The sequence below is a fragment of the Camelus dromedarius genome, chromosome 6 (assembly GCF_036321535.1).
Source record: "Camelus dromedarius isolate mCamDro1 chromosome 6, mCamDro1.pat, whole genome shotgun sequence".
Lineage (NCBI taxonomy): Eukaryota > Metazoa > Chordata > Mammalia > Artiodactyla > Camelidae > Camelus > Camelus dromedarius.
In genome coordinates, this window is record NC_087441.1 from 66243233 (window position 1) to 66264797 (window position 21565).

A 21565-nucleotide genomic window follows, 5' to 3' on the forward strand; every position below is an offset into this window, starting at 1 on the left:
ACATGGAAGCTATCTAAATGTCCAACAACAGATGAATGGATAAAGGAGATGTGGTGTATATGTATAATGGGATGTTACTCAGCCATAAAAAATGAATGAAATAATGCCATTTGCAACAATACGGATGGACCTAGAGAAGATCATATTAAGTGAAGTTGGATAAAGAACAAATATTATATATCATTTATATGTAAAATCTAAAACAATGATACAAATGAACTTATTTACAAAACAGAACTACATTCACAGACATAGAAAAGGAACTTATGGTTACCAAAGCAGAAAGGAGTGGGGGATAATGGAAACTGGGATTAACAGATACACACTACTATACGTAAAATGGATAAACAAGGACCTCTGTACAGCACAAGGGACTGTATTCAGTATCTTGTAATAACCTATAATGGAAAAGAATCTGAAAAAGAACACATAAATGTATAACTGAATCACTTTGCTGTACACCTGAAACATTGTATATCAACTATACTTCAATAAAAAAATTTAAATTTAAGAAAAAATTGTAATAAACTTGTTGCCTATGAATATAGACACATTTTTATGAAAAATAAATATTTTGTTTTATTGAGAATATAACTGAAAAGTAAGAATGAGGAAAGTATAGGCATGGACTATATACAGGTATGGTGCTCCAGTAGTCTACCAGATCATTCCCTCTGAAATGGAAAATGGACCCTAGTCACTGGGTATGATCATTCAGCCTGTCATGATTAACTTTGTCTACTGTATATTTTTCTATTTTATCCATGAGGATGACAATAGGAAATTGTCAAATGTTTGGTAAAGCATTGCACTGGTTCAGGGATCAGCATATGGTTTTCTATAAAAGGCAAGATAGTAAACTTCTTAGCTGTATAGGCCAGATGGTCTCTGTTGCAATTTTTTAGCATTGCTGTTACAGTTCAAAAGTAGGCATAGACAGTAAGTAAATAAATGGGCATGGCTGTGTTCCAATAAAACACTGTTTACGGACAGGCTGGAAACTAGATTTGACTCACAGGCTGTTGTTTGCTAACGCCCGTACCAGTCTACCAGCAATCTAGAACTACTATTGACAATGATTGTAGCCTGACATACAATCTTACTAAACCTATGACTGATCATTATTTTATGAATTAGGAAAAAAAAAAAGAACAAGCGTCATTTAAGTAAACTACTCCACTAAGTGTAGTGCATAAAGATTTAATGAAAGGAGGAAACATTTAACATGATTCACATTATGAACAATGGCAATGTTACGCTTGAGGAAGAAAAGGAAGTTACCTCTGTATCAACTTTTTGAATCATCTCTGGAATCTGCCACTGATTTGAAGATGCAGCAGGATTCTGGTTTACACATTCTGACTTTCTCTTAGATTGCCATTGTTTCTGGTTATTTTCAGGAACCTTTGGTTCTTGATGTTCTTTGGTTTCTGAAATTGTATTTGTTGTTGTCATTAAAAGGAAAGAATATTTAATAACAAAATTAAACCTACCAATACAACAGGTTAGCCTTTTACTGTTAAAAATAAAGAGAGAAACTAAAAATTTTAAGCCAGCTGCTGATAATTAGCTTTCAGCAGGAAACTTTTACAAAGCTCCAACAGCCATCTTCCTAGATTGTTACCTAGAGCTGATTATCAGAGACCATTTTGAACTTAAATGCTCTGGTCTTTATCAGAAAACAAAGAAATAAATAAAAATTAAAAAACATATATGTCATAAAGTCTTACTAATAAAGAGAAGCCAATGTACCACTTTTCATAGACCTCTAGTTTTTTAACAAAAATTTTACCTTAAATTAGCCTTTAATTTACTTTCATAAGGGTCTCTGAATAAAAGCCTCAACAACATATTTACTATTTTATGAACCGTTCCTATCACAATAGAAGCAAAAATTCTAAACAAAATATTTATAACTGATATACAAAAGGTGTAAGTTACACTAACTTGTGTTTATTTCTAAATGCAAAGTTTACTTAACACTTGAAAGTTAATTAGCCATAATAATAGAGAAGAAAAGTGTATGATCAACTCAACAAATGCAGAAAAAGCATTTGATAAAAATCATACCCAGTAATAAAAAAACTAATGTTAATCTAGATACAAAGCAAAACTCACTCTGTTTTGATACTTGATAAAGAACACCTATAAGAATGTAAGGCAGTTATTATATGGGGGTAAAATATTGAAAGTCTCTCTAAAATGAGGAATGAACAAAAAAGCCACCTATCATCGCTTCTAATCCCATTATACTAGACGTGTAAGTGCATTACAGCAAAGAAAAGAAATGAAAGTTTAAAGGATTGAAAGAGAAAAATGGTGTATTATTTTCAAACAACATGAAAGAATTCATGGAAAATATTAGAATTGTTCAGTGATTTTAGCAATGTCACTGTAAATAAGATCAATAACTATAAATCATAGTTATAATAGTTTATAATACCAGCAACAAAGTAGAGGATAAAATTTTTTTAAAAAAATCCCATTCATTATCATAGCAACAAAAAAATCAGGTATCTAGGTATATCTCTAACAAAACATAAGCAAAATCTCTACACAGGAAACAACTTTTTTCAATAATGTTTTAAGGACTACTTAAATGAATGAAGGGATATGCCAGGTTAGTGGACTAGAAAACTTATCTGTTAGGATATCAACTTGTCCCACTAGGTCTCAAATCAAAATCTCATTAAAAGAAAAAAAAAAGGAATCTGACAGATTCTAATATTACATGGAAATCCAAAAGGCCTAGAATACCTAAAATAGCCTCGACAAAGAATGAAGTTACAAGATTTACACTGACAGATGTGAAGACTTACTGCAGTAATTGAGACAGCATTATCACAAAGACAAAAAGGACTACGCAAAAGAGAAGAATCCAAACCAGGTATCACACATAGGATCATCTAACTTACAACAATTCACTGAGGGAAAAAAGGGTCTTTTCAATAAATGCTGCTGGATATCGACATGGGGTTAAAAAATGAATCTTGACACTTGATCTTAACTTACATAAATATTAAATTCAGGTAGATTGTAAGTCTAAATGTGAAAGGTAAAATGATGTCGTCCAAAATATATGGAATATTTTTTTGATCTTGGAGTAGGAAAAGATTTGACTCCTCATAGAGGAAAAGACTGATAGATTAAAACGCATGATAATTAAGAATTTCTTTTCATCAAGTCTTCACATAATGGGAGAAGTTACTTATAACACATAAAGTCAAGAAAGCATCTGTATGTAGACCATATAAATATCTCCTAAAAATCAATGAGAAAAAGAAAGAAAACCCAATAGAAAAGAAAACCCAATGAGAAAAAATAGAAAACCCAACAAGCACTTCACAAGTGGATGCCCAAGTGGTCAGTAAACACAAGAAGCTGTGCAATATCAATAGACACGAAGGAAATGCAAATTAGAACCACAATGAGCAGGATCAGAATGTTTAACATTAGAAACCAACAATAAAATTCTTGGGGAGACTATGAGCAAGACCAACAACTGCTGGTCAAACATAGCACTTTGGAAACTGGCACTATCGACAAGCTGAACGTATGCACATCCTGTGACCCAACAACCCCTCTCTGAATACGCTTGACAGAAATGAGTGTGAAAGAGATGATATTCCATTAGGCTATTGGGCTATACTCTTATGATTTGGGCAGTTTTCTGACTGGAAGTTTTACTGTGTAATAAAGTATCCTTGACACACTGTAGGTACTCAAGAAACATTCACTTAAAGACATGAAAGTAGGTGCCAGGTTAGTACTATAAACAAGCATGTTTGATAAAGATGACTTTGCAACCATACCAATTTATAATAGATGACATAAAAACACAAAATATAACAGTTTCCCCCAAATACTAGGACTAGGAGTCTATAGTTAGTCCTCCGTGTCCACAGGTTCCATAGGGCTGACTATACTACACAACTTTATAAAAGGGACGTGAGCATCCTAGGATTTGGTATGTGTGAGGGCTCCTGGAGACAATCCCCTGTGGATATCAAGGGATGATATATTCCCCATCAAAAGAATGGTATCCCAGTCTGCAGGGATTGAGGGCTTTCCTGAAACATGGGACTTTCAGGGCTAAAACCAGGGAAGTCCCAGGGAAACCACGAGTCTGGGTCAAGCTTAATTTTGTCCCAGTGTGCCTTCTCAGTCCAATTAAAAAAAAAAATTACACCCAATCTGGCAACCTTTGTTTGGACAATCATCATCCAATTAATGATCCCATTCTAAAACCTTTGATGGTATTCTAACATCTAAAAAAAAGGTAAGCCTGGCATTCAACGTTTACCTAGTCTTATCTCCCACTTCTATACCACCTGTGTTACAGTCTTCAGCATAATTAGACCATCTTTTGTTCCTAGAATGCTTTATTCTTTTTGCTTATGCTATTCCTTCCATCTGATATACTCTTATCACTGCTATTTCTTCCTATTTAAACCCTAACAGTTCTTTACATGTCCTCTCCACCACAAATTATTTCCTTATTTCCCCGAAACCAAACTAGTTCCTCAGACTTCTCCTTCCTCTGAGTCCTCATGGCATTTAATTGATGTGGTTCTGATGAGACTCTACATTCTATGCTGCATTATATTTATCAGTAGATCTCCCATGCTGGACAGCAACCTCACTGGAACCCTGCCTCATTCATTTACATATCCTTAGAACATTTACCATAGTATTCATACAGTGGAAAAGCAAATGTTTGATACAAGAGGAAAAGGAGAATTGTCATGTAAATACAGCTTCTGGCTGCTTTCCAGAAAGTATCTGTCAACCCTACTGAAAAAAATAACTCAATGCCACTGTATTTTCCCTCTGCTCTTCTTTTTATGCACATAAACCTCCTTTGCTACAGAATTTAATACTTTTCATACACTCTACATTTGTAGAGTAGCTGAAATACAAGGTCAGAGTCTTAAGTTGCAATTGTTAGGTAGCTGGTCAGCTTTCGCAAGTAACAAAGTGGTTCTCTTCAATGAAAAAAGTATTTTGTCACTCTTACGTTCTAATTTTGTTAGAAGACTTGATTCACTTTTATTCTTCAGGGTTACTGAATCTGTAAAAAGTTCAGAACTCTTCTCATCGGATATCAGAGCTTCCTTGGAACGAGTATTTTGAAGAGACTACATAAAAAGAATAAGATGTCAAATAAAATAAAGTCTCACCATAAACAGAAACAGTACTAACCTGTCTTAGTTTTCAATATACCTAAGTCTCATTTCTGTAAAAAGACTGCTAGGAAAATTATCTACTATAATTACATGAGACTCATAAAATCCCAGCAAAGAGTAACTTCTTGAATTATTGACTAGAACAATGGGAATGGCCATAACCACAGTATTTGGCCAATCTGCTTTCAACAGAAATATTAATCAAATGCTAAAATATATTCACTTAGAGAGGTTAGAAAGTTTGAATCCAACATAAAATGTGCTTCATTATTTTCTTACTATGATTGTATATTTTATCACCAAAAATAACAGCTTTGGTCAAAATTAAGATTTATGTAAGTCTAAGACAGTAATTATTCTAAATCCAGAAAGTAAACTTTTGACACAACTATGCACTATTCTCTAAGATAGCTGTAGATTAGTTAAAGTCATTATTTAAAAGCACAGATCATGAAAGAGAGGAATTACAAAGAATACAGAATTGAAAAGACCCACACTGTGATGTCAGGGGTTTTACTCAAGTACAGTAGGAATAGTATAAACCTTAAAAATCAGTACACTGTGGGGGAGAGGGTACAGCTCAAGTGGTAGAGCACATGCTTAGCATACACAAGGTCTAGGGTTCATTCCCTGGTACCTCCTCTAAAAGTAAATAAGTGAACCTAATTACCTCCCCCCAAACAACAACAACAACAAAATAACAATAATTAAAAAAAATTAAAATTGTTGCACGCACACACACAAAAATCAGTGCACCAGGGACTAAAGCTATTTTTTTGTCTTTGAAGTTCACACAACATTGCTCTGCCAGATCAGGATTGACTAAGTCCTCACCTCTGCCTCATCACAAAGTTACTCTCTCATTTTTGTCTAAGATGCCCAACCAGGTCATATGATTAAACACACCAAGAAACAAAAGCTGGGGGGCATGGCTCCCCCAGCTATTCTCAATCCCAGGCCAACTAACCTGCTTAAACACATACATAATAATTGCTACTTCAAAGTTATCCAAGATCAGTGATCCTTGCTCTACCACCTCAGTGTAGGACAACGTTAGGACCTCTGAGCTACTTCCTTTATTAGTGGCCCTACGTTCTCCAGGGGCTTCAGGAACACCACTGGAGATATCACATAAACCACAGACCCTTCCTCCAGAAAAAGACCCATGGACCCTGGATCAGGACCCCTTGCTCCATATAAAGATTTAAAAATTGAAATACCTTTAAATTTCTCAATTCACTGGAATCATTTCCACTTGATTTAGATCCAGGCACAATTGTATCTCGGCATTCTAATCCAGAGGTCTGTCTGTTACTCACGAAACAAAACAATTTTAATGTTTAATTTGAAATCAGTCTTTTCAGTGTATTATTTTTTTTCCATTTTAAAGTTGGCCTTCAAACAACATTTACATCTTTTAATTGGAAAAATCACTTGAGATGTTTTTAAAAATAACATGGCTCTGGTATAAATATGACTGAGTTTGGTGCTGAGCAATGACAAAAGTCATAGAGATGTGTAGATGGTGACTGCCTCCTCCGTTCCATATTAAATAATAGCTGCAATATTCTTAATGGGTGAAAAAGTAAAATAGTCATTATTTCCCGCTCATTCCTCTGTCCCTGATAGCACTGAGAGACTTGGTAACTTTTAATACTAAATGAAAATGTAATTATAATTACTACTACATAGTAAAAGACTGTAAGATCATTCTGTCATCAATCTTCAAGTACTGAAAACAAATTAAAAAATTAAAACTCAAACATACCTTTTAGCAAAAGTTGGTACAACTGAACCATCCGTCTTCTCATGATAATCTGGGCTACTTAGAAGGTTAACTGGGACTCTTCCAAATGGGCATGACTGAAAATGTTTTGAAAGATTAAGTAACTAACTAGGAAATAAACAGAGACCTCTCCAATACCATTTTAATCAAAGTAGATTAAAAATAACTTACTCGTTTTGTTTGTTTCAAGGGATTTCGATGGCCGATCTCTGCATCTTGAGGGGGTATGTTCTCTCTAAACAGAAAGAAAATACCCCCGATTTTTAAAAGAACAATATTGACACATGCATTTTCATCAACTCTAAACACGGTTATCTTATAACATGAACATATGTATGCAGTTGTATAAGTAAGTGTATGACCAGCATTTAAAAAATGGATTCAGTTTCCTTACCCATACAAAAACCTGGCTTTAGTAGTCTGTCCTCTGGAATCACAACTGATGTTCCTATTCTGTAAATGTCCAAGTGTATTGGGAAACGGTTCTTGTGCATTTAGTACTGTAGATGCTGTAAACATTTTGAAATTGTAATTAAATTCTTAAAGATATAAGGCATATACAAAAGTAATCTCATAAATCAGAATATTAAAAAAGTCAATTCATAATAAATATTTGTCCCCAAATAAGATATGCAGATATGAGATATTATGAAGATAATTCTCTATACTTCATAACTGTTTCATGATTACTTAACTGTTTACTCAGAGTAAAGACATATTCTCTAGTTATAAAAGCAAAAAGTCACACTTTCGTCTAGATTGATTTTAATGTGTTAACAATGAGAGAATGATTAAGGGGAAAAAAGTTTCTAACAAGGGAGTAAAGACTTTGTTATTTCTAAGTCTTATCTCCTTTATATCTGAAGCTTAATCTTAGATTTTAATCATTCTAAATAAATTTTTCTATAAAATATTATCCTGAATGCTTTTTTGCAGAATAAAATAACACTGAAAAGCCTTAGCACATGCTAATACATTTACCTGATAAACTCTTCTTTTCCTCCTCTGAAAGCAGCTGCTTTTTTTGAAGGTTTAAATTCCGAATGGCAATTTCCAGCATTTCTAGTGGTACTGCTCCACATTCCACAGCTTTCTGAAGAAGTTGCTTGCTTTTTTTGAAATTACCTGACAAAGTAAAAAAAAAAGTCATTTTAGTGCAACAACCTTCACGCCCCAGATACATATTCATCAAGACCTAGGAAAAAACTTAAAAGTCTTAGGCAAAAATATTTATTCCAAGGCTCACGCACTTTATTCATAAGCAAATGAGCAATTTGACTTCTGATAACAGTTCATGTCAGTTTACTTGTGTAATATGTAATTAGTGTAATTATGTATTAGTTTATCACCACTGACCGTTTTCAGAAGTAAAAGAAATGTTAACAGAGCAGTTACAAAGTGGGGACAGCAAAGGTCAACTAAAACAGAAACTCGAGGGAATTTAGTAAAGGGAAAACTAAGTCTGAGATGTTGCAATGGCCCCAAGAGCATCAATCTGTTACAACAGAGCATAATTATCATTCATGATAACGTTTAAATGAGGCTGACATGTTTTGCTAAAGGGAATCCCCATCAAAAGGATTCATGTGAAAAAAAAGGTAACAATAAAGATGAATCTTTAGCTCCCAGCCTTAGCTACACCACCCCCACAATGCAAAATAACTTAGATGACAAAAATCACCTTCCTGACCACAGATAAATTACCAAACAAATTTTCTATCAACTGCAAATTTACCCAATACATTTAGTCTAGAATTTCATTTATAAATATTAAATATGTACATCATGTATGTTATGAAACGTGTTACCAGCATTTATGGGAGCCACTGAGCTATGCTATGCATTTGGGGTATAAAAACGATGAAGAGATGGCCTCTAGCTCCTGACAGTTTACAAATTTTAAGAATAGAAACATCTTTGATAATAGTTAAGTCTACATTTATTCAGGGTAGTGGTATTTCATGTACTGAGCATTTCAGGATAGCAAAGGAGGAAAAATAGACTGAGACAGGAACTAGCAATTAGGGATCTTACTAGGGCCATAAACTCCTCTGAGAATCTGATAAAAACTATGGAATGTCCTCCACCCCCACAAAAATACACACACACCAAAAACACAGAGGACTTCAGGAATTCTGCACGTTTCCTGAAAGCCTTTTCACCAACTTTGTTTAAACTAGTCACAATTTTGATCTTGAGTTTACTACTACATCACAGTGGGATTGATGAAATTTATTTCTTTTTTAAAGATAATACAATTTGAGATTTTCAAAATTTGTGTTCTAAAGAGGTCAAGTTTATAGCTGCTGTTGATAGGCCATAACACCTCAAAAACTGTAAAAAATAGAACAAAGGAGAGATAGAGGGTCTTAAAGGCCTGGCCAAACTTACTTACTCTAACAGCCAAGGAGTCAATTTTCCTAGGCAGGAAAGGGGTGATTTTTTTTTTTAAATTCACTTAATAGTGAACAGGATAGATCAGAGAAGATGATTCAGATAACTAGGACTCAGAAATCACCTGAATGAGTAGAAGTTCAGGATTCTCAAACCACTATCTGAGTTTGTACAAAGCTCTCCTCCAACCTCAGTCCTGGAGAGTACTCTCCAGGGAGTGAGCCCTGCTGGGACATGACTAGGAGGAATCTGGCTGAGCCAGTAAAGTGGTGATGATGTGCGTATCTCTGATGTAAATAGGACCAGGGCTGGAGCAGAAACAAGGCAAGGGGAAAACAGGAATGCAGGGCCAGAGGGCCAGCTGAGGATGGATCTGAAGGCCCCAGAGAATGAGAGAAAAGGCCATAAGACCAGCCAAACATGTCTGAGGAAGAGATTGCCCAAGATCTGTCCAAAAAGTCCAGACCATGAAGAACAAAGTGAGCAAGAAATAAAAGCTTCCATAGCACTTTACTTTTTTTTAATTAAAAAAGAGAACTATCAATTAATGCTACAATTATATTCTGACGCATATTTTGGTGCTATGACACCACAGGACATGAAAAAATTATTTAAGCTCTAGCTTAAATAGTTTAAATATCTTATATCCTTCATCCCACAAATACTCAGTAAAGGGGTCATTTTCCTTTAATGTTTCCTGAATCTAACGAATAGCACACACATGATGTTCACGCTTATTTCCCTGGATTATTCCTCACAAGCGGGGAGCTAGCATAGCAAACATTCTCCACGTTTCCACTTGGGCAGCATTCTTCCCCCGTATTCTCATCTGATCAGCTTTCGTGCTTTTTGCCTCATACTTCTACTTCATACACACGATTTAATATTTGAATGTAAGTTACAGTGGGACATTATCTTGTACTTAAAATTTGGACTTGACATTTTCAGAATACCTTGTGAGAGTTCAAATTGTGCAAAAGATACATGAACAAAAGCAAATTTCTTGCAGTTTGCTCTGGCCATCTGAAAGTAGTCCCGTGCATCATCTGGCTCCTGAATACTGAAATAAAGATTTCAGAGTCAAATTTTAAGAAAAGGGACACAGTTGTCTAAGTTTGATAACTCTTCATTCTATTTTCCAAAAGACAAAGAATATTGCTCTTTTTCTGTATGTAAAATTAAACACTAAGAAGTTACTTTTAAAGATCTTTTTAGGTAGTCTAGAGTAACTTTTGTGGAAATATGTACACAGTAAAGATTTACATTATTCATTTGTGAATTATAAACAAAAGGATTTGGTCAAAAATATTAAATTTCTTACAGATAATCCTGACAACGTTGTTTTCATTGTACTCTTTGGTGATGTCGTTATGTGTTATGTAATGTAGTTAGCTAAATGCAGTTAAAATGCTAATACTTACGCTTTTAGTTCAGCAAATCTCACTTGAATTCTAGCAAAACTCTCATTTTGGCCATATTTATCTGGAGGAAGTGCTTCAATTGCTTGATTGTAACGACCAATCAGTTTATTTAAAAGGGCATCATTTAAAGGAGCACTGTTTTTCTCTAGTTTGAGCAACAGATTCAGCCAGTCCTCTGGGTTGTTTGACATCATCATAATTTGGTTAACAGTTCCCGAGTTATCTGAGTAAGGGACAAAATACACCACAACAGAAGATAGACATAAACCAAATGCCAAATTACACTTTTCTTTCAAATTACAGTTAATCATTTATACTCTCAGTATGAACGTACACGAACTCCTTAAAATACTTTTTAAAAATTTTAACAATTTGTGTAAATGTAAGCCACTTATTTACTCCATATATATCCTTCATGAGCATATATTTTACTACCAAAAACCATATATTTTGAAGGAAAGAAAAAAATTTGGAAATAGATGTTTTTTGTAAGTAACTTTAAAAAAAACTATATGCAATCTAAGAAAATTTTATGCTGTAGCAGCATAATTCTATTTCAGCATCCTAATGATCCAATAAAACTTAAGCCTGCCCCCCCATCAGAACCAACTTTCTTGGAAAATCCTTCATCAATGATCTATACATTAAAAATTTATAGACTTTATTGCCCTCGTCCTAACATATCCTTCTTTACAACCTATCCATCCCACATTATCTCCATATAGTTCAAACTCACTTTTAAACCAATCAAACAAAACCAGCTTATAAAAGATAAGCAAATGATATGGTCATTTTCTTCTCCCTCCAAGTTACCCACATTTCTCCATAAATTTAATGTTGTAATTTATTTTTTACTTTCTTTAGTGTTAATAGTTTCTATAAAAACAACGTGAATTAACGTCAGTCTCCTGTTCCTGATATTTTAGTCATGACTAAATATTGTTAAATTCAGATTTCTCAGAGAAGCTATCATTCCTCTGTTAGTTTCAGTTACCTTCAACAAGGGCTAAACATTCCCTTTTAAAAACAAAAACTACTGTTTCTGCTTTTTACTAAAACATAACAGATTCATAACTTTGCTTTGTCTTTAAATTTAATCTGATCTGATCTAAACTTCACTTTCCAGTTTTACCTCTCATCGCTTTCCTAACAAATTAGTTTTCAGGATGTCTAAAAACAGTCTTTGTAGATGAATTCCTCATGCCCCGTTGTCCCTGTGTTCAAAACTTAAAGCATTCTGTCTATATTGTGTTAGTTTTCATCTGATGCCAAACACATATTACAATGTAGCACAGTGGATGCATAAATCCTCATCAAGAAACCATGGTTTTGGGAAAAAGGTATAGCTCAGTGGTAGAGTGTATACTTAGCATGCACAAGGTCATGGGTTTGATCGCCAGTACTTCCATTAAAAAATAATAATAATAATAAATGAATGAATGAATAAATAAATAAACCTAGTCATCCTCCCAAAAAGATTGAAAAAAAAGAAACCACAGTTTTAATCTTCCTCAGTATTATAATGTCTTACATCCCAATTAACAATTTATGTTAAGTATTTGCAGTTTTGAGTGAACTAAGGATTTTAAATAAGGACTAATCTACGTTGGTGTACAAGCTTTACTAGCACTATCTAAACACACTAAATAAAGTATGGTGAGAGCATATCTTCATATTAAGAATTTGCTTAACACCAGAATGATCAGTTTCTAAGTTGTCTCAAGTGAATATGATCTGCCATTATGACTAGCTGCAGGTTCTTCCATTTGTTTTCAATCCCTTATCCATTTACAGGTTAGTATGGATATAACAAACTTATCCAAAGGTCACTTTTCAAAAAAACTCAATCTGAAGTACAGAAAAGAATTTGGCTTTTGAAGCTAATACTTTTCATAAAACTAGGGCATTAAACTTTGGGTGCTTTCACTCTTTTATCATTCAGTAAATACTTGAGTACCTACTACTTGTCAGGCACCATTCTTAGCTCTGCAGATAGAACACACCAGATAAAAACCATACCCTCATGGAGCTCACGTTCTAGAGGAGATAGGTAATAAGCAAACACATGAGGAAATGAGATACAAGGTGGTGAGTGCTGTGGAGAGAAATAATACAGGGAAGGGAGAGAGGGGACACACAGCCAACCCGGCAGATTGCTATTTTAAGTAGGTGGGTTAGGGAAGGCCTCACTGAGATGACATTTGAACCAAGACACAAAGGAGGTAAGAGTGGGCAGAGAGCTGGGGAGTGGTGTTCAAGGCAGGGAGCAAGAACAAAGGCATTGGGATAGAAGGTGGTCTAACTACATAGGAGACACAGCCAGGAAGCCGGAACACAGCGAGCAAGGGAGGATAGGAAAAAAAAGACCAGGGGAGTAACATGAAGATTCTTCACACCAAAAATTGAGTGTTTGACTTTAAGTCTGTACATCATTTTATTAAGATTGGTGAAGTTTTCTCAGTTTGCAGCAAAAAAAGGAACAGGAAAAAAAATGGCTTACCTATTGATGGCAGGCAGATCAGCAGAAACAACAGCTGCCAATAATGGAAGCATTAAGAAAACTACCTCTGAGCACACTGTAATAAATTAAGTTTCCTTTTTAAAGAAAATGGGAAATTGTGGGAATATTTCCACACATTAAACATGAAGTGTTTGTACTGTAATTGGTAATTATCAATAACTGAGAAAACTGCATTACATGAACCCAGTGGTTAACATTTCCTTCCTTTACCTCGGAGGGCACTTAAAAAAAAAAGGAACTCACCTGTAGTATCAGCAGAGACTTTATTCAAGCTTAGCTCATCAGTAAGGTCTTCATTTTTAAATTTGTTTTTAATATCTCTCACTTTGTTCATTATGGAATCAATTGTCAATTCTCTGCCACTTAAATCCTCAGCCTCCATTTCTAAGAAAAAAATTGAATCATTCATAATTTCTATTTTTACCAGCAGTAAAGAAAAAAAGGTTGCAACTAGCCTTTAGAACCCAGAAGACTAAAGCATTAGTTATATAAATACATCTAAACACAGATATTAAGAAGGTATTTGTGAAGCTATGTGCCCAAAAACAAAAAAAGATAGATCTTTGTGATCTATCCACCAAGGTTTCCAACAGGTAAACACATCTTTCCTTTCCAAGAGAACTTCTATAAAGCCACCACACAACACAGAAATTGCTGCCCCCTTTCAAACTTTCCATTTTTCTTCTACAACTTCCTTTCACTTTTTCCATAATTATTTTCTCTGGGCCATCTGCAAATTCAGTCTTTTTTTTTTTTTTTTTTTTTAAACGTGGTGAAATGCTTGCTTGGATTCTGGTAGAGACATATAGGCATAAAAAAAATCCTTTGGTAATGCGAATGACCTTTCCTTTATTCATTTGCTTTAGGTCAGTAAACATGCACATTGCAACTGCTTTCAAAGCAGAATATATACATCACAGCCCTTTATTGATAAACGGGGTATCAGCAGGCTTGTTCTTGTGCACATCTGGAGGAAACATGATTTAGTGCCTTAATCATCCTAATAACACCAAGAATCTACTGTATTCGTAGCGTCCTGATCATTTGCAGGTCTGCACGGTGTTGATATTTGGTCAACAAATTGTCCGCGTTCTTTCTTCCGGTCAGTCTCATCTTTGTGATTCTCAAACATCAACCAGTAACCTGGGGTCACTGATATCCATGTCGCCCCTGACCTCGAGCATAACAATGACAAGGGCCGATAAAGTGGGCAGCTAGATCTCTCCCCTTGCAGTCAGGTTCGAAAGGTAACTGTCGGAACCACGGCCACCACCTCCTCTCCCTGTTCTGTAACACCAGGCAAGAAAGGGAGTCTCCCCAGACGACCAGCCAGACCCTCTCTCCAGCCAAGTCCACACCTACCTATGCTTCCAGGGACCTCAACAAAATCAGCCGTCCTCTCCGGAGGATTGGCGGAGGCAGCGACCCCGCCCCTCCCCCCTCCCAGCCCGTTGAGCCGCACCCCACGGCTGCTGCCAGGCTCTGAGCCCTCCCCGCCTCGGCGCCACGGCTCACCGACCCGCTCTGCGCCGCTAAACAGCCCACACACCTGCCGCCGCCGTCCCTCCGTGGTCCGGCGAGACAGGACTCTCCGCCGGAAAGCGGAGTTAAGAAGAAAAGATGGAATCCACGTCCCCGTCCGCAAACACATTTGAATTTCCCCGCCGCTACCGCCGCGGGCGCCTATTGGTCAGTGCTAGCCACGTGGACGCGTCCGCCGTGATTGGCTCGTGCGCTTCGGCACCGCCCCTTCTCCTGAGACGTGAAAGTGCAGAGGGATGGGGTCTTCCGCTGTGACTTCACCCGCGCGGCGCCGGGTGCCGGGGTGCTGACCCTCGGCCGGTGTTCCCGGGGCGCCAGTAGGCCGGCTTTCCTGCACCTTCCGGTTTAACAAGGCCACAGTTTTGCCCGCGAGGAGCCACTTCCGGGCAGAGATAAATAGGAGCTGAGAGGAAAATTGGGAGCGCGGATGCTGCTCCCAGCATCACGACCTAAAAGGTATCCTGTGAGTCAACCCTTCCCCGCCTGCGCCACCTCAGTCCTCGGTCTTTGAGACCGAGCTGAGTTCGGTCCTTCACTGCTGCGCAGAGAGAGGATGTGGCAAGGAAGGATCGTTCACAATGCTACCTTCAGCCCCGCTGCCAGCTCAAGAATCTCAGTGCTATTTTGTCCTTGATCTTCGACTTATGTCTTTCCACTATCCTTGAATGACCATGCGTCGTCTTCAAGCTGAGCTCTTCCCTTTTGTCAGAATTCTGCGCAGAACCCAAACGCCCAACACGATGGCTACACCTGAACTCACCTTATCAGCCCCGCTCCCTCCGAGCCGGTCCCTCAGGGAAATCGCACCTCCCTTGTAATCTATGCAAGGGTGGGGCTCCGCTGGTAAGTGGCTTTGTGGTCCAAGACAAAGCTTTCTCTTCACCTGCGAAAGAGACGGGGTGACTGTTGTACCAGCATATATGCTCAATGGGAGGTCAGGATGGTTGGTTTTCTGTAGGTGTAGAAAACTAACTGCAGTTGTCACGTGTTAACTCCAAAGCTGTCTTTAGAACCCTCGCCTTCCCAGCTCTGACTAGCCCCCTGCCAACCCGAAAGCCTTTCTTCACTGAATACATCTTACCATAACTTCTGGATCTTTATTTTTGCTTCAGCAGAGCAAAGTGATTTGCTATACCTGGTTGGCTGATCACTACCTTTGCATCGTTGCATCTAACACTGCTTTTAGTTGAAGGAGTTTACTATTCCAGCAATTCTTGATGGGCTCTTTAGGGCCTGATTCCAAACTTGCATTTTCCTGAAAATACTGCTGCTGAATAACGTCACCCTAACTTTTTTTTTTTTTTTTGGTTTACTAAAACAAAACTATACTTTTGTGCTTCTTACCGTATATTAACAGGCATAAAAGTCAATCAACCTATCCAAATAAGTTTCACTCAGCCTTTCTGTACACTCACTCTTTGGTGATCTCCTCTAGTCTTACATTGTAAAATACTATCTATATGTTAATAACTCCCAAATGTATAACTCCAGCAGAACTCTCTCCCCTGAACTCCAGATTCATATATCCATTGCCTACTTACCCACTTAAATGTCTCATAGGCATTTTAAACTCAAAATGTTCAAAAGAGCCCCTGGTCCTCCCCGCCCCCACTTCTTACAAAATCTTCTCTGTAAAAGACATTCATTGTTCCATTTTTAAGCCAAAAACCTTGGTGTTATTCCTGACTCCACATCTAATCCATAAGCAGATTGTGTCAGGTCTTACAAGTGGTCCTGAATTCCTACCACTTTTCTCCGCCTCCACTGTTACTGCCCTAGTCCCAGTCACTGTCACTCACCTGGGTTATCTGCCTTCACCTCAAATTTGTTCTCCAGAACAGTAGAGTAATCTTAAGTGAGACCTAGTCACTCCTTTGCTCAAAACCCTTCAGAGCTCAGAATAAAAGTCCTTACAATGGTCTAGCGCTGCACTGTCTAATATGGTAGCCATTAGCCACAGATGAGCACTTGAGCACTTGAAATGTGTCTAGGGCAACTGAATTTTTGATTAATTAACCTAATTAAATATAAAAAACTGATAGTGCAATTATTTCAAGACTTTTAAGTATATTTGGAACAACCTGAGATGTGAATCTACTTTTTCAACTATAAATTTTTTGAGATCTAAATGCAGATTAAGTACTTACAGTGAAAGTACCTGAGTTTCATACCTGCTGTGAGTATAAATACACACTAGATTTTGAAGATTTTAATATGAAAAGATAATGTAAAATGTATTACTGATAATTTTTAAAATATTGATCACAGTTTGAAATGACATACTGGGTTAAATAAAATATATTATTAAAATTAGTACCCACAGGCACAGACCATAGGGGACTAAGACACATAACAGCTACAAGCAATGTGGTATCATGGATTGGATCCTGAAACAGAAAGTGGACATTAATGGAAAAACAAATGAAATCCAAATAATAAGTAACTGAGGTTTAGTTAATAGTAATGTAACAATGTTGGTTTCTTAATTTTGACAAATGTACCAGAGTAAATAAGATCTTAACAACAGGAAATTTTTTTCTGATTCCATAAATGAGTGATATCATATGGTATTTTTCTTTCTCTTTCTGGCTTACTTCACTTAGAATGACGATCTCTAGGTCCAACTATGTTGCTGCAAATGACATTATTTTATTCTTTTTTATGGCTGAGTAGTATTCCATCAATAAGAAATTTGAGTGAAGAGTGTACATCAACTTTCTGTACTACCTTTGCAACTCTTGTGTAATCAAAAAGCACTCCAAAATAAAAAAAAAATTTCTTAAAATTTGGAATTTTCAAAGGAAAGGAGGGCAAACTGAAAATATACATTTGAAGGAAATATGGGCCCAAATTGTCCAAATATGGTAAAAACTATAAACCAACAGACTGAAGAAGCTCAACAAATCTCAAGTAAAAGAAACTACAAAAATTACATGTAGGCCCATAATTAAATTAATCAAAATTAGTGATAAAGTCTTAAAAAGCAATCAGAGAAAAACACAGTTACATAGAGGAAGCATCATAAGGATAAGAGAAGACTTCTTATCAGAAACAATGTCAGCCCAGAGACAGTGGAGCAATATCTTTAAGAGCATACCTGAGAAATATTGCAGATTTGGTTTGACCACTGCAATATAGCAAATATTGCGATAAAGTGGATCACGTAATTTTTTTGGTTTCCCAGTGCATAGAAAACCCATGTATGTTCACACTATATTATAATCTATTAAGTTTGCAATAGCATTATGTCTAAAAAAAATCCCTTAATTAAAAAATACTTTAATTGCTAAAAAAATGCTAACAATCATCTGAGCCTTCAGCAAATAGTAATCTTTTTGCTGGTTGAGGATCTTACCTCTATGGTGATGGCTGCTGACTGATCAGGGTGCTGGTTGCTGAAGATTGGGATGACTGTGGCAATTTCTTAAAATAAGACAATGAAGTTTGCCAAATCAATTGACCCTTCCTTTCATGAACAATTTCTGTGTTCTCTGCATCCTCTGCATGCAATGCTGTTTGATAGCATTTTACTCATAGTAGGACTTCTTTCAAAATTGAAGTCAGTCTACTCAAGCCCTGCAGCTGCTTTCTTAGCTACTTTTATGTAATATACTAAATACTCTGTTGTCATTTTGACAATCTTCACAGCATCTTCACCAGAAGTAGATTTCATCTCAAGAAACCACTTTCTTTGCTCATCCATAAGAAGCAAGTCTACATCCATTCAAGTTTTATCATGAAATTACAGCAATTCTGCCACATCTTCAGGCTCCACTTCTAGTTCTGGTTCTCTTACTATTTCCACCACATCTACAGTTACTTCTTCCACTGAAGTCTTGAACCTCTCAAAGTCATCCATGATGGCTGGAATCAACTTCATCTAAACTCCTGTTAATGTTGACATTTTGGCTTCTTCCCATGAATTATGAATGTTCTTCATGGCACCTAGAATGGTGAATCCTTGCCACAAAGTTTTCAATTGACTTTACCCAGATCCATCAGGGGAATCAGCATCTTTGGCAACTACAGCCTTATGAAATGTATTTCTTAAATAATAAGACTTGAAAGTTGAAATGACTCCTAGATTCACGGGCTGCAGAATGGATATTGTGTCAGCAAGCATGAATACAACATGAATCTCATTGTCCATCTCCATCAGAGCTCTTGAGTGAGCAGGTGCATTGTCAATGAGCAGTAATATTTTGAAAGGAATCTTTTTCTGAGCAGTAGATCTCAACAGTGGGCTTAAGATATTTAGTAAACCATGTTGTCCACCAACAACTGCTGTCATTTAGTCTTTGCTGTTCCATTTATGGAGCACAGGCAGAGTAGATTTAGCATGATCCTTAAGGGCACTAGGATTTTTAGAATGGTAAATGAGCACTGGCTTCAACTTAAAGTCACCAGCTGCATTAGCCTCTGACAAGAGTCAGCTTGTGCTTTGAAGCTTTGAAGCCAGGCATTGAATTCTCCTCTTTAGCTATGAAAGTCCTAGATAGCATCTTCTTCCAGTAGAACACTGTTCCATCTACATTGAAAATCTGTTGTGTGGTGTAGCCACCCTTATTCACTCAGCTAGATCTGCTGGATAACTTGCTGCAGCTTTTACATCAGCACTTGCTGCTTCACCTTGAACTTTGTTGTCATGGAGGTGGCTTCTTTCCATAAACGCCATGAAACAACCTCTGATAACTTCAAACATTTCTTCTGCAGCTTCCTCACCTCTCTCAGCCTTCATAGAATTGAAATGACTAGGCCTTGCTCTGGATTAGGCTTTGGCTTAAGGGAATGTTGTGGCTGGTTTGAACTTCTATGCAGACCACTAAAATTTTCTCCATATCAGCAATAAGGGGTTGTTTTGCTTTCTTATGATTCATGTGTTCACTGGAGTAGCACCTTTTTTTTTTTAATTTGTTGTAATTTTTTTTTCCTTTTTTTTTTGGTAGGGGGATGTAATTAAGTTTATTTTTTTAATGGAAGTACTGGGGATTGAACCCAGGCCCTCATGCTAAACGTGCACTCTACCATTGAGCTATACCCTCCCCATGGAGCAGCTCTTTTAGCTTACTTCAAGAGCTTTTCCTTTGCATTCACAACTTGGCTAGCTCCTTGGCACAAGCAGCCTAGCTTTCAGCCTATCCCAGCTTTTGACATGCCTTTCTCACTAAGCTTAATCATTTCTTGCTTTTGACTTAAAATGAGAGACACACAATTCTTTCTTTCACTTGAACACTTAGAGGCTGTTGTAGAGTTACTAATTGGCCTAATTTTAATATTGATCTGCCTCAGAGAATAGGGAGGTCCAAGGAGACGGGGAGAGATGAGGGAACTCCTGGTTGGTGGAGCAGTCAGAACACACACATTTATTTATTAAATTTGCTATCCTTATATGGGTGCAGCTAGTGGTGCCCCAAAACTATTACAATAATAACATCAAAGATCACTGATCACAGACCACCATAACAAATAATAATGAAAAAACTTGAAATATTGCGAGAATTACTAAAACACGACACAGAGATATGAAGTGAGTCAATTCTGTTGGAAAATAGTGCCAACAGAGTTGAGTGATGCAGGGTTGCCACGTACCTTTAATTTGTAAAAAACAAAACAAACAAAACACAATACCCTATAAAATAAGGTATGCCTGTACTGAAGAGGAAAAAGATCACCAACCTACAGTTATATACCCAGTGAATATATTTTTCACTATGAAGGAAAAATAAAGATGTTTTCAGACATCCAAAAATTGAAAGAAGTAATCACCAGTAGATCTGCAGTATAGGAAATATTAAAGGAAGTCCTTCAGGCTGAAAAAATTCTGAATCCACATCAAAGAATTAAAAAAAAAAACTGAAAACGGTAAATAGGAATGCATTTAAATACAAAAAAGGCATTTTTCTTATTAAAAAAAATCTCTTAAAAATATAACAAATCAAAAAATGGTAACAATGTATTGTAAGGTTTATAACATATACACAAGTGAAACATATGACCCTAATAGCACTAAGGCCAGGAGGAGGGAAATGGAAGTATAGTATTTAAGATTTTTCTACTATATGTAAATATAATATTACTTGTGGTAAGTTAAAAATGCATTCTATAAACCTCCACTGTCTGCTACCTTAGCTACTAGCCACAAGCAGCTCTTGAGCACTTGACATGTGACTAATCAGAAAGGAAATATCCTACAAGTGTAAAATGCGTATCAAATGTCAAAGACATGGTGGGAAAAATAACATAAAATTTCTCATTAATATTTTAATACTGTTATAGGTTGAAACGATACTTTGGGTATATTGTGTGGAATTTTGAAAGTATTAAAATTAGTTTCACCTGCCCCTTTTAACTTTGTTTAAAATGGCTATTAGAAAAATTGTAAATTATATATGTGGCTCACATTTTCTATCTGTCAGATAGTATTGCTAGAAACGTTAAAGAGGTTAAAAAAAAGTAAAAAAATAACTCTAAAAATCAGTAAAAAGCTAAAAAACAAATAAAATTAAGCAAGCAAACACATAAAAGCAAAAGGTCATGTCTAATCAACAGAAAAGAGAAAATAAAAATAGTCATTTAATCTAAAATGAAGCAGAAAGTCAGGAAAGAAAAAGAGCAGTTGAAAAAATAGAAAAAAAAGAAAAAGAAAATGGTAGAATTAAATCCAATTATATCAATAATCACATAAAGTATTCATGATCAAAACAACTCCTGAAAA

At 36.3% G+C, this 21565-nt stretch overlaps 1 protein-coding gene across 2 annotated transcripts in view; it reads right to left on the reverse strand.

Annotated features, from left to right (window-relative positions):
- Window positions 1-14986, reverse strand: part of TTK (TTK protein kinase) — a 39441-nt gene extending 24455 nt beyond the window's left edge. For both annotated transcript variants that reach the window (XM_031455968.2, XM_031455967.2), the window contains exons 1-11: window positions 14858-14986; window positions 13552-13692; window positions 10788-11010; window positions 10320-10426; window positions 7954-8097; window positions 7367-7481; window positions 7144-7207; window positions 6955-7049; window positions 6407-6494; window positions 5018-5138; window positions 1282-1430 (exon numbers count right to left, since the gene is read on the reverse strand). In XM_031455968.2, coding sequence (XP_031311828.1) covers window positions 1282-1430; window positions 5018-5138; window positions 6407-6494; window positions 6955-7049; window positions 7144-7207; window positions 7367-7481; window positions 7954-8097; window positions 10320-10426; window positions 10788-11010; window positions 13552-13690 — 1245 coding nt within the window. In that variant the 5' untranslated portion in view covers window positions 13691-13692; window positions 14858-14986. The remainder of the gene's footprint in view (window positions 1-1281; window positions 1431-5017; window positions 5139-6406; window positions 6495-6954; window positions 7050-7143; window positions 7208-7366; window positions 7482-7953; window positions 8098-10319; window positions 10427-10787; window positions 11011-13551; window positions 13693-14857) is intronic.
- Window positions 14987-21565: the final 6579 nt, after the last annotated feature.